General features: G+C 45.6%; 2 protein-coding genes across 10 annotated transcripts in view; one reads left to right on the forward strand and one right to left on the reverse strand.

The window, feature by feature from the left end:
* The window catches only part of ATXN1 (ataxin 1), a 384,333-nt gene extending 374,724 nt beyond the window's left edge, over positions 1-9,609 (reverse strand). For 2 of the 9 annotated variants that reach the window (XM_070585089.1, XM_070585091.1), the window contains exons 1-2: positions 8,394-8,630; positions 363-477 (exon numbers count right to left, since the gene is read on the reverse strand). The gene's annotated coding sequence lies outside the window, so the exon portion shown is untranslated. Of the gene's footprint in view, positions 1-362; positions 478-1,178; positions 1,229-7,202; positions 7,639-7,954; positions 8,041-8,393; positions 8,631-9,405 lie in introns of those variants that run through there. The other 7 variants (XM_070585092.1, XM_070585090.1, XM_070585093.1 and 4 more) reach the window with 7 other exon arrangements.
* On the forward strand, positions 6,995-10,126 carry LOC139077421 (basic salivary proline-rich protein 4-like). The gene is made up of 2 exons (XM_070585107.1): positions 6,995-8,259; positions 9,459-10,126. Exons 1-2 carry the CDS (start codon positions 6,995-6,997, stop codon positions 9,475-9,477), a joined length of 1,284 nt encoding a protein of 427 aa, XP_070441208.1. The 3' UTR covers positions 9,478-10,126.
* The last annotated feature ends 1,881 nt before the right edge of the window (positions 10,127-12,007 follow it).

A 12,007-nucleotide genomic window follows, 5' to 3' on the forward strand; every position in this document is an offset into this window, starting at 1 on the left:
ACAATAACCTAAAACATGAAAGCTGGGACTTAAGATAACTGTGTGGTAGCAAAAACATTCTCATCGCATTTAGTAAAGGTGACGATTAAAGGATCAGGCTCAGGCCCAACACACAATAATTCATCATCACAAAGTCAAATGGAGACTTCTTGATGAACCAAAGAAATTAAACCAAAAAGAGAGACACCCGCGTCCAACTTTTCAAAAACCTCTCTGGGCAATGTCGCAGTTTTCCACACAATAGAGTTTGCAAAGACAATGATATTAAACAGTTCACAAACTGCTAACGTATGGCTTGTAGGCGATTTTCCCAGGTCAGCCTCTAGCCTCAGATGGAAACTAGTGAACACTGCAAAACTCACCTGATATGTGATGGACTTCCCTGTAGTGGCCGTAGAGGAGGAGACTGTGGTACAAGGATGACACACAAATCTGCAGCTTGAAGGGACCACCCTGGTGACTTGCTGCACGATGCCCCTGCAAGGGTCCAGGGAGGGCAGGAGAAGAAATTCAAAATGAAAAACAGAACGAATTGCTTTTAAAAATAATTCCACCTGAAAGTGTCTATGCACTGAAATCTAAACTTGAAGAACATCAAATTTTGCATCTTGTTTTATGAGAATTACACAGATACCAGCCAGCTACAAAGGCAGGCCTGGTTTTATCCAGCTGGGCTCAGAGGGAGGCCAACACACAAAAAGGTCACCCCTTCAATCAAATGAAGAGCTTGGTCTCCCCACTTGAGCCAGCTACTGTCGTTCTTTTCTCTAATGATTCTAACCAACCATCTGATAAACACATGCTGGTAATCACAGGACTATCAGGTGAAAATGGGCATGGATTGAATAGTAATTGAGCCAAAATCTAATTTTACTGTGGCATATATTACTATCAACATGCAACTTGAGGGACAATCATGAAACAGCACAGTTACTAGCAGACCAGTGTAATGGGATAGAAAAAAGTATCAAATGCAGAAAAAATTTCAAAAGTATGCATGTATTCACTAGACTTTCCACTAATCTTTCAATTATTTTATCATTGAACGGATGGCTACTTCGTTTGCATTTTGTCACAATGCCTTGCACATGGTTAAGTAGAAATTATCCACTGTATGATGAATGAGTGAAGGTGTGAATGGACGAATGAAAGAAAGAATGAATGAATCTTCCATATACCTTTCCATCAGGAAGCTTGGTGCTTGTAGTAGTTTTTGTGAGGTAAAGACCTATGCATAGAAATGGAAGAAGTTGAGGACTTGATCGGCTAACATAGTTTTTAGCCCTAGCTATTAAAATAATATTTCTAAATCCTGGTAGTTCCCAATTTTCCACATGAAACAGAAAGAATCAGGAGCACAGTCATTATAAAATAATCCCCAAACTAGTCATTGCTGGACTGATTTTCAGTCTTTGATTACTGGAGCTGATCTGCATATTTGTTTAGGCTGATTTTAAATTTAGCTTGGGTTTCCTAAACCCACGCCAGGTAACAGTAGGAAGCAGAAGGCCCAGGATTATACTGAGTGTCAGAAAGAAACTATTCTGGAGCAATGAATATGATCTCCAATGTGAATAATCTGTAAACAGGTAAGTGAGCCAATTATCCTTGGGTACACGGCAACACATCTCAGTAGTCATGATTATTTTCATCCATACACACTCACTATTTTTAAGAGCACAGCCCAGCTGGAAAGCAAAATAATTTCGATTGCTTTCCAACACTTTTCAAAGTAATGAATAGTAGCCAAAGTATTCTTACTTCTAACTAATTCATTCACCAAGTATTTGTTTAAGCATCTCTTGCACGCCTATGACTGACATACAAAAGAAGTAAGTTCTCTAGTCCTTGGCTTCCCACACGCAAACTGTGAGTACAGAGAAAGAAGGTAAGCTGTTCTAGACTGTAATGTCTCCGAAGTCCTTAGAAGACACCATCCCGCCACTAAGAAGCTTGTTGAGTTACAAATACACATAGCGGCCAAGTTAAACAGAAGCTCACAAAATTCTATTTACTTTTACATAGTACTTGTTTTAAGGGGGTGGGGGGGTGTTGATTTTATCTAATAATATCTCAAATGAAGCATCAAAATACTTGATAATCATTTTCAAACAAGGTGCAGGTACCATGGATTTGCAGACAGCGCTGGCTTTATGAGCTAACAGTTGAGGCAGTGTTTGCTTGTATATCGACGTGTGCGAGCACACAATCGTATTGACATATCACCTGGCAGATAAGGTTTTACAGAGTCCAAATTACAGTCTCCTCCTATTCTGCTGACGTGCAGAGAACAGTCAAACATGATGCAAATGCTGTAAAATATTAATTTACTCTCGCATCGGTATGCCTACTTATTTCAAAAGTATTTGTGTTGCTACACCCATTAGCATAAGATAGTTAACCTAACTTGCTGTATTCCAAACACAAGAATAAAAGCAAGGCAGAGTGGATTCGTTGCAAAAACATACAAACAATATACAAGAGAATAACCTATAGAATGTTTTATACAATATATACACTAAAAACGGAATATTTCATGTTAAAAGCACAGGAGAGTAACATAACACAATAGCAATAACAGTGGCAGACTACCAAGAAGGATGGCCTAAATAACGTTGATGTGACAGTCAGGGAAGAGGAGATAATGTATAAATAATATACAAACAGAAGATAACATAAAGACTTCAGGGCGAGGAGGACAAAGCCGGGGTGCAATAAAAGAAAATTTGCCAGACACAGAGACAGAAAAAAACATTTTCTTTGAATGTTAGAAGCAGAAATGCTTATAGATTAGCAGTTATGACAATTATCACTAAAAACTTCTGCTAAATAACTCCCTCGAAATACGTCATGTTAAAAAGCACCTAAGGGGGGTGGGGCAGAGTCCCTCTCAGCCTGAATACAAATACGACAATCAGGGGAACCTCTGCCCCCTTAAGTCTCAAATTCTGATTACACTACAATGAATTTTCTGAAAAGTCATTTTCAGATAGGAGACAATTTTTGCTTACATTATGGCAATTATCATTGCATTTTCATTACTCCACAAATGAGATGCATTAAAAGTTACAGAAAAATCAATGAAACATTTCTGCTAACATCAAATACGTGAAAGAAAATATGCTTTTTGTCTGTAATAGTTCTAAACGTATTTTAGTACATTTGGGATGGCAGTAATATGTAGTACAAACATTTATAATACATTAGCCTGAAAAGTTTAGATTTATAAGGATTATAAAATATATTACTACACTGCAGACAAAAATATATAAATTATAAAATAAGAAAAACATTTTTTAAAACTGCCTCCACAAATAAAGATTTTATTTACGTAAATATTTTTATTACTCCTGTAATTTTAAGCATTCATATATCTATTTTAAAACCTCGATCCAATTCCAACATTTTCAGCTAACATTTAAAAATATTCTCTAAAACTAACATTCAGTATACTCATTATTACATCACCTCAAAGAAATTTTGAACGAGCATCTTATTAAATTGAATTAAATGAAACTAAACTTTGAACAGCATAATCGATGACTATAAAGTTCATTCTTAAAAAAAGGGCAGTCGAGTATGTAATGCCCCAGAAGAAAAATTATTAACTCTTTTGGGATTTCTATGATTTATTATTTTTAACGCTTTTAACAAAATAAGGGGGGCCTTCTTCTGATAACCCTGGAAGTATGACCGGAACGAAGTCTGTTCTCTGAAGCAGTTAAGCTGCACGTATCCACCTCTCTCACAGAAGTCAATCATTCAAATCATTGAGTTACTCCGAAAATATAAAGCAGTGGAAATCAAGTTACCTATGTTCCCCTGAAAATGACACTGTCTTGCTGTACTAGGCCAGTTTACATATGCAAGTATTGAAGCTTTTCAGAGTCTAAACTATGTATTAATTTCAGACAACTACAGTTTAAAGGATTAACATTCACTCCTACCTTCACTAAGTTTCAAGGTTTTAGTAAAATATGCTTACGGACTAACTTCTAATAGGAAACAAAATGAGCCAGTGTTACAGCGTGTTTGTCATCAAAAACTGTCATTCAAGGTAAACACAAAAGTAAAATCCACTTGACATTTCAGAATGGAAAAAAAATAAAGGCACATTATACAAGAGGAATGTGAGTCCTTGAACTCTGTAATGACAACAAAAACAGGAGTCATAGAAAACTAATATTTTAATAATCTCTTAAGGCTGGCCTTTCCCAGGATTCCCAGACAACTGAGTAAGGTACATTGAAACCTAAGGTCATCTAGACGTTTGACATTTAACCTAACGGTAAAGAGTTTTTCTCGAATCTTTCTCTAAGAGTAAAAGACAATTCAAAGGCCCTGAAGCCGAGTTATAATATTTCTGATGAAGTATCACTTCTGTTTACCAAACCCTCTTAAAACAAAATCCAGAGAGGAAAATACTGTCTTTCGCAGTTCCCAATCAAGTATATTTTTCACACTTACTCTAGCATGAATCTATCTGGTGCACTCAAAAATACACGTTCACGTTTTACTGCAAGGAAAGCGATTTTCTGCATGTTGCAAAAGGTGATCCAGGACCTCCAAGGAGTTTCGTAAAATGTAAATTTCTGTGCTTTACTTGATATCCTTGCTTCCCATCTATTTACCTACTAGAAATAATAGCCTGCTTTAACCACAGCAACGCTTCATCTGAACAGGCCACAATCAAGTTACCAACCGCATAAACTCACTAACCGGTAGAAACTTGTAAACCCCTGTGAGGAAGACTGAGCAGCTCTCTCAATCCTAGCCCCAGGGGGAAAAAAGGATTTACCAGTTTAGCTATGGGGCTGTAACACTGTAAAGCGACTGGGAGAGTCACAACTCAATCAAAACATTATTCTTCTCCATTATTTTTCTTTCAAATATCAGGGTTATCAAAATACTCCCCCTTATCTGGAATACAGAGCAATACAAAGCTTCAACAACCAAAGCTACTTTTCTTTCTCTTTTTTTTGCAACAGTATTATTTTTCTTTGCCTCGCAGGCTTAATAAGGTGGCACCCTAATGCAAAGAGGAGAATGCTGCTCTCTAAATTATTAAGTGCTCATTAAATTATATCCCAAAATAGAGTACAAGTTGTTCACTGTGCAAAAGCACCACACATTATCAGTCTGCCAGCTACAGGCCTATATCCTCTCTCACTCGAGACAAAAACCTTTTAACTTACTACCACAGATGTAAAGATGATGGCGAACAGATCCAAATGGAGAATGAGTACATTCAGAATGGTTACCTATTGTCAGTACCATTTTCTGTTATGATGGCTGTAAAGTTTTAAAATATGACAATGGAGATATCCTTCCCAAATAAGTTTCTTCCACTGAATAAACTCTTTTAAAAAACCAGTCGTGAAGACTGGCAACTTAGGTTCTAGAGGACCAGTGTTTTCCCACTTGAAAGGGTTAAGTGCCTGCAAGGCCAAAGGCACCAGCCTGCAAAAGAAATGTTGCTTTGGTAAGCTCTGAAAGGTTTCTAACAAGTACCAAATACTTGTTGATCTATTCACAATAAACACCAGCAGGACTGTCAGGCTCCTTTCACTGTCTGGGGAGATGCATTTACATACTGCACCCAGTAAGAACAGCTTGTTGGTCTCCTTTACAAAAGTTGAGTAGCTGGAAGCCTCATTCAGTGTCTCCCGTCCAGATGACTGAAAGAAGACGCAAGTGAAATAGTGAGGTCTCTCTCGTCTGGCTTGGGCAGCACAAATACTGTGCATAAAACACTTGGAGTAGTCCAGGCACAAGACAAACCCACCTGAATGGACGAGGAACACTGTCTGTTGCCATGGCAGCCTGATCTAATTACATGAGTGATCGGGGCTTGAGTAAGTGCACCGACAACCTACACCACTGACACGTAGCTACATGGTGAGAAAGACAGGCAGGCGGGAGCTTCAGGGAAGCCCTTCAACCTCTGCTTTATGGGAAAGGTGGCATTCAAGCCCATTTGTCTGTGGAGCCGCTAAAATACTGACTGGTGCAGGCACAGTTAGAGGGCAATCAGAGGAGATTAAATGCCACAACATTAGCCGCTATGGTGCAATCCCTTTCCAAGAGTTCATGTGCAGGATTTTCCCATCCTTCCCTCTGTTTCTCCCGCTGGCATAAGCTTCATTCCAAAAAAAGCTCAAGTATCAAACTACCTTCACCCACCCAATAAACCAGAGGGTGGGCTTACCAGGGGCTTCTAGGAACTGCAGGGCTCCTCAGAAACCCAAACAGAAATGGCTTAGCTAACACTGTTGAAAAAGTAACTCGCTATGCCTAAAAATAACCACGAGGTAACTACCCACTGCGTGTGCGCTATGTAACGAGGATGTTTAAATATTAAGAATACCCTGCATTATAAAACACAAATGTCATTGAGATGTGACTACTAGCTTGCCAAAGGAGAACTTATTTGCATACACACATTCCCGTGCATGCACCACAGGATGTGCAGGAAGCATGCCACTCCAAGGCATTAGTTTTTATTCTGTGGGTGTAATAGGGTCTTCTCATCTTGCTAATTGCATCCTGTGGATCGCACAGGGAAGCTAAGAATCTCTTCGGGGACAGAACCAGTTTGGAGGAGTCCCTACTGCACAGCATACGGTAAACAAAATAAAAATAGCTTGCCGTTCTCGTTAGCCACATCGCGCATTATATAACCAGCTTCCGACTGGCTTTTTTTTCCCCCCTTACTACTCTTCAGCAATTTCCCAATCTTTCAAAGTATTTATATTACCCTCTTATCTGCAGGATTATATACTAAGAAAGCAAAACAAAACAGAGCAGCCACGGGCTTGAACCGAACCCCAGAGACCTTAGAAACTGATTTTTTTGTTGTTGTTTTCTGGCAGATCTCCACCATCACCCTTCTTCCACCCCCCACTAAGGTTCTTGCTCAATCTCCCTAGAAAACCTGAATTGTTTCATCGCTTCCAGTCAGCCCACTACGTGGTCTGAAATAAAATGAAAGCACATGCCACAGAGTTTAGGAAGGCGGCCTGAGGGCGCGGGGCTGAGGAGGGGTCGGGGCGCTGCGGAGTCAGCCAAGTGGCCCCAGAGGGCCCCCTCCCCATCGCGACTGCCCTCGCCGCCCCCCTCCCCCGCGCGCACACACACACACACACACACACGCACACGCGTTCACTCACTCACACTCACGCCGGGCTCCGCCGCCGCCTCACCTCTCGCTCCGCCTGTCCGGCCCCCTTCCCTGCCCCCTGCGGGACCGGCCTGCGCGCAGCGCTGGAACCACGTAGGAAGAGGCGGCGGTGGCGGCGGCGGCCGCGGGAGTGGCAGAGTCTCCAGCACGGCCCAGAGTGAACGAGCAGCGGGGCTCCAGGGCGCATCCCAATCCCCGCAGCGCCGCCGCCGCCGCCTCCTTCCCCTCCTCCTGGCTTCATTCACCCTCCCAGCAGCCGCGCAGCCGTTCACTCCCGGCGCAGGCAGGGCAGCGCCTGCCGCGGCTCCTCTGCTCCTGCCGCGGGCGCTGGCGGGGGCGCCGGCCCGGGCTGGGGCGCTCGCGGGCTCCCGGCTCCGGGCGGCGACGGCGGCTGCACATGATCAGGAAGCGGCCGTACCAACAGGGCGGCGGTGGCGGCAGCCAGGGCCGCCACCGCCACTCCAGCCGCGCTCCCGGCACCCGCACGCCGGCGCCCCCCGCTCCCACCCCTCCGCGTCCCCAGCGCTCCCACCGCGCGCAAAGTCCCGGCCCGACCGCCGGCGCAGACCCCTCCTGGTCCGCAGCCGTAAGCCCCCGGCCTCCGCGGGGAGACCCCCGCCCGGGGGCTCCGAGGCCAGGCGGCCACCCGCGGGGAAGCCCAGCCCTCCTCCAGACCCACTCGCTCCCGCCGCCCTCTTTGGGGAGAGGAGGGAGGGGGCCGCGGGAGGAGGGGGCTGCGCGACCCCCGGCCGCCGCCGTCTCCCGCTACGCCACCTCACGGGAGGAGGACATGGCTCTCCGCACTCTCCGCCGGACCGGCAGCCGCCGCCGCCGCCGCCGCTGTCCCCGCCCGCGCCCCCAGCCCGGGCGCGCCCCCTCGCCCAGCGGGCGCCCACCCGGCCCCCGGCAGCCCCCCTGCCGGCCGTCCCTGCGCCCAGAGCAGGGGTGGCGGCCCGGGCGGCTGGAGCGGGGGAAGGTTGTATGTACACACGCACACATACACACACAACACAACACGACGCGTCGATTTCCTTCGCTCCTCTTCCAGCTGTTTTTCGTGCCGCCGATTGGGGTTTGGGGTTTGTTTGCTGGTTGTTGCTTTTGCCCCTCTCGGGAGAGCGGGGATGGGGGGGATTTTAATCTAAATAAGGGGAGAAGGGGTTGGGGGAGGGGGGAGAGAAAGAATCAGAGGAGAAAAAAAATAGCCACTTACTGTAAAGTGTAAATGGATCTGGGGTTGCGTGGGGAAGGGGGGGCAGAGGGAGAGAAACAGTGTCTTGCGGCTGCTGTAGCTCTGGCGGCTGCTCCACGGGGCTTGTTTTGGATCCCCCTGCAGTGAAACAGGTCCTGTACGGCTCCGCCACTGTAGTAGAAATGATGTCTGCGGTATACTCTGCTCTCTCCTCCTCCTCCTCCCCCCGCTCCCCTCCCCTCCCTCCTCCCTCCGCCCGCCCTCCCTCGCTCCCTCCCTCCCTCCCTCGCGCTCTCTCGCGCTCTCTCGCTCGCTCGCTCGCTCCAGTATGTAAATGTGTAATAGAAGCCAAATATGGAGCAGTTGGCTGCCGCCGTCGCAGCTCAAGGATCCGACTTGGGGGCGGGGGGGCACCCTCTGGCGGGCGGCGGGGCGAGCGGCTCGGAGCACCGCGAGCGCACGGCGCAGCGGCCGGCCCGCGCCCTTAACCCTTCGCTGCGCGCCGCCGGGCTGGGCGGCCCCGGGGGAGGCGGGCGCGCTTCCCAAAGACTCGCTTGCGATCGGGGTGGGGCGGGGGGCGGAGGGCGGGAGGGGAGACCCGGGCCGCAGGGGACAGTTCTTCCAGGTTTGGGAAAGGGGCGGGGAGCTGAGGCGATGAGGTAATTTTAGCGGTGACCAGTCGGTCCTCGCGCGCCTCCCCAGGTCCCTGCACCTAGTTGGAGGGGACAGAGCGACAGCGGGGTGCAACTCAGGCACCTTGGAGGACTCTCCGAGGGGTGTCGGGCTTCAACTCCGAGCCCATGAAATACCCCAGGGGAAGGGGAGGTGGGCCAGATCTGATCCTGACATACCCTTCGCCCTCGGCGCGCCGAGAAGCGTTTAAGAGGGATGACTCCGATCGTCATGCACGTTAACCCTCAAACCGGTTTAGCCTGGGCATTCCGGAACCCAGACCACAGGGCCGCGGGGATTGCCTTTGCATGCAACTCAGGAAAGTTTTAAGGGTCCCCCTCGACTGCACGTGCACCCTTACCTTTCCTGCCTGCGACAGCGGGTGACCTCCCTGCCCTCCTTTTTTCTCTGCAGGTCCGGAAATCTGCGTTGAGTCTGGAACTACCCAGCTCCAGCCTTGGTAGACGACCCGCGCACTCCTCTTGCAGCTAATTCGGGATCATTAATTTAATCGGAAATGAGGTAACCAGTGTAGGAGATAGAGAAAGCAAACCAAGCATCGAATGGCAGATCTCGTGAATCCACGCTGAAGAACTTCCTCTGGACTCGATTTTTAAGCGCGGTTGTCAACACCCCACCACCCGGCCCCCTCCGCGTGTACCACCGCCAGGTGTTAGCTTGCCGGGAAGGAATCTTCTTTGGAGGGGTGCACCTTGCCAACAGGTGTGGCACCTGGAGGAAGAGAAGGCACATCCATGCTAAAGGGAGGTCGGTGCGGCGTCCTCCTTAATGCAGATAATTCTGGAAGACCAGTAGGTGTCGGGGCAGCATTTGACCTCCTTCAGGTGCTTAGAACCAAGCGTCTGCAAACGTGATCCCTCCACGTAAGTTTCTCTCTGGAAGCCACCGCTATTGACTGTAAGCTGTATTTAAGAAACCTTGGCTGAGTTTACTTATGACCTAACGGTTAGTCACCAACTGAAGCAGGATACAGAATCACCAAGAGAAATGTGTCAGCTTTTAAACAACTGTATTATTGTCAAGCCAACGTGCTACAGAAATAAAAATAAGCATACTAACTAGCAAGGTGTAGAGCCCCGGAAATGATTTTTTTTCTCACATTTTGAAATACCATGCACATGTACATGGCTACTTAAATAGAACTACTACTGTTCACTCTTACTCCTTTCTACAACTTTTTTTTTTTCATTTAAAAATCAATGATTGCTACAGTCTAAACCTCGAGGTTGGACGAAAGTCACATTGTTGGTCTCCTTACAGCCTCTAGTGGACAGTTTAAGATCAGTTTCCTGAAAAGGCTCTGCCTGGTGGTGTTCTCGGTTGAGAAGCGTTATCAAGGTGAAGGTTAAAATCTCAGAACGTAACCGGGTAAGCTGTCTTCCTCCCACTTGGCAGAGCCGGCTTCTGAGAGGAGCAGAAGCTTTTTGGCTCTGGACGACAAAGACGTCCGCTTTGTGAGGCAGATATTGTATTACTGGCCTTCGAATAAACAGAGAGCTTCTGCTATTCATTTCAGTTTCAGACAGCTTTCGTGAAAACTAGATTCATCTAAAATATTTTTATAACAGAAAATATTGGTTGCCATGTTTTTGGCTTAAGTGAGATATTTTTATTCCAACTCATAATCTGCAGACTATTCCATCCACCTCCACTCTATTTTTAGACATCTTACATTTAGAGAATTTGGGGTAAAAAAAGAGCTAATATTTTAGTTATTACATTGACACAAGCAGTTAATTTAAGTTATTTTAACAACCTTAAATTAAAACACATAATTCAGATCAGAGTTAGTTAATTTAAGTGTTCCCTCTAGGAAGCTAAATATGTGTATTACCCAAACAGTAAGGACAATTAATAAGAAATGTGTCATTTACTTTCTTAGCCATTAAGATTAAAGCCATAAACTGCCGTTAAAATCTGTAACTGTTTCTTCCTGCAAGGGCCAACATAAACATATACTCATGATGCAGTTTCATTACCTTTCGTGCTGAAATGTTTTATTTTCGGCAAACTATTAAATGTACAATCACCAATAACTGGCACTGATTCTTTAAAAATAAGACTTTCTCATGCGAATAAAAACTCAAAGAAAGAAGAGATGGCTTTTCCAGAAGCCAGTAGGCAAATATGTAGTACTATAGTCCTATTCATAAACTCGATACTATATTCATACAAGCCTAGGCCAAACTTTGAAATTAGAGGAAATTGAGAAATAGGGCCTGCTGAGCCTGACTCCTAATCTGTTTTCTGGGTTGCTTAAAAGTCAAGGAAAATCATTTTCATCCCTTCTAGCTATTTCACTGTCTCGGTAGTATCTACTTTTGAAGGTTTAAGATGGGCTCTCAAGTATATATCCTATCATATCATTATGTATTACATCTTGCTTCTGAAAGTGTAATCTTCAGATTAATCTTCAGAGCAACAGCAGCAGCATCTGGGAGCTTTTTAGACATTGGCAATGAGAGTTCTACCCCACTCTACTGAATCAGGATCCTAAGCGCGTTAGAGAGTGAAGAACACTGGCTACACTACAGGGCCTTGTCTGGATGAATTTGGCCACGGCTGCAGAACTTAGTTCTTCCATTTATTCCTTTTTTATTCCCTCCCCTTTTTATTAATTTGCACTTGTTAATGGAAAATTGTAATATTTTATGCTTTGTTCAAATAGTACTGCATTTCCGAAGAGCCTGATTTATGCACAAATCTGCATCATCATTGCTGAGAGAACACTCTGTGAGGAATGTGCTGGGGTCCTGAACGTGAAGGTTTTCTTCACAGCAGCAGAGGGAGCACAAGAGTGCTTAGTAAAACAAGCGCACGGGCCCTCCAAGTGGTAAGGGATTCTAAATTGCACTGTAAGTTTTCCTTGGAAGTAACCTCTTACATCATTCAAAACAAAACAAAAACAGCTTACCAAGTTATAACCGCTAAATAATTGGACA

Source organism: Equus przewalskii, chromosome 19 (assembly GCF_037783145.1).
Source record: "Equus przewalskii isolate Varuska chromosome 19, EquPr2, whole genome shotgun sequence".
Classification (NCBI taxonomy): domain Eukaryota; kingdom Metazoa; phylum Chordata; class Mammalia; order Perissodactyla; family Equidae; genus Equus; species Equus przewalskii.

What these genes read in the sequence shown, in the direction of transcription:
- LOC139077421 (XM_070585107.1), top strand. Translation starts at nt 6,995, where the DNA reads ATGCCACAGAGTTTAGGAAGGCGGCCTGAGGGCGCGGGGCTGAGGAGG.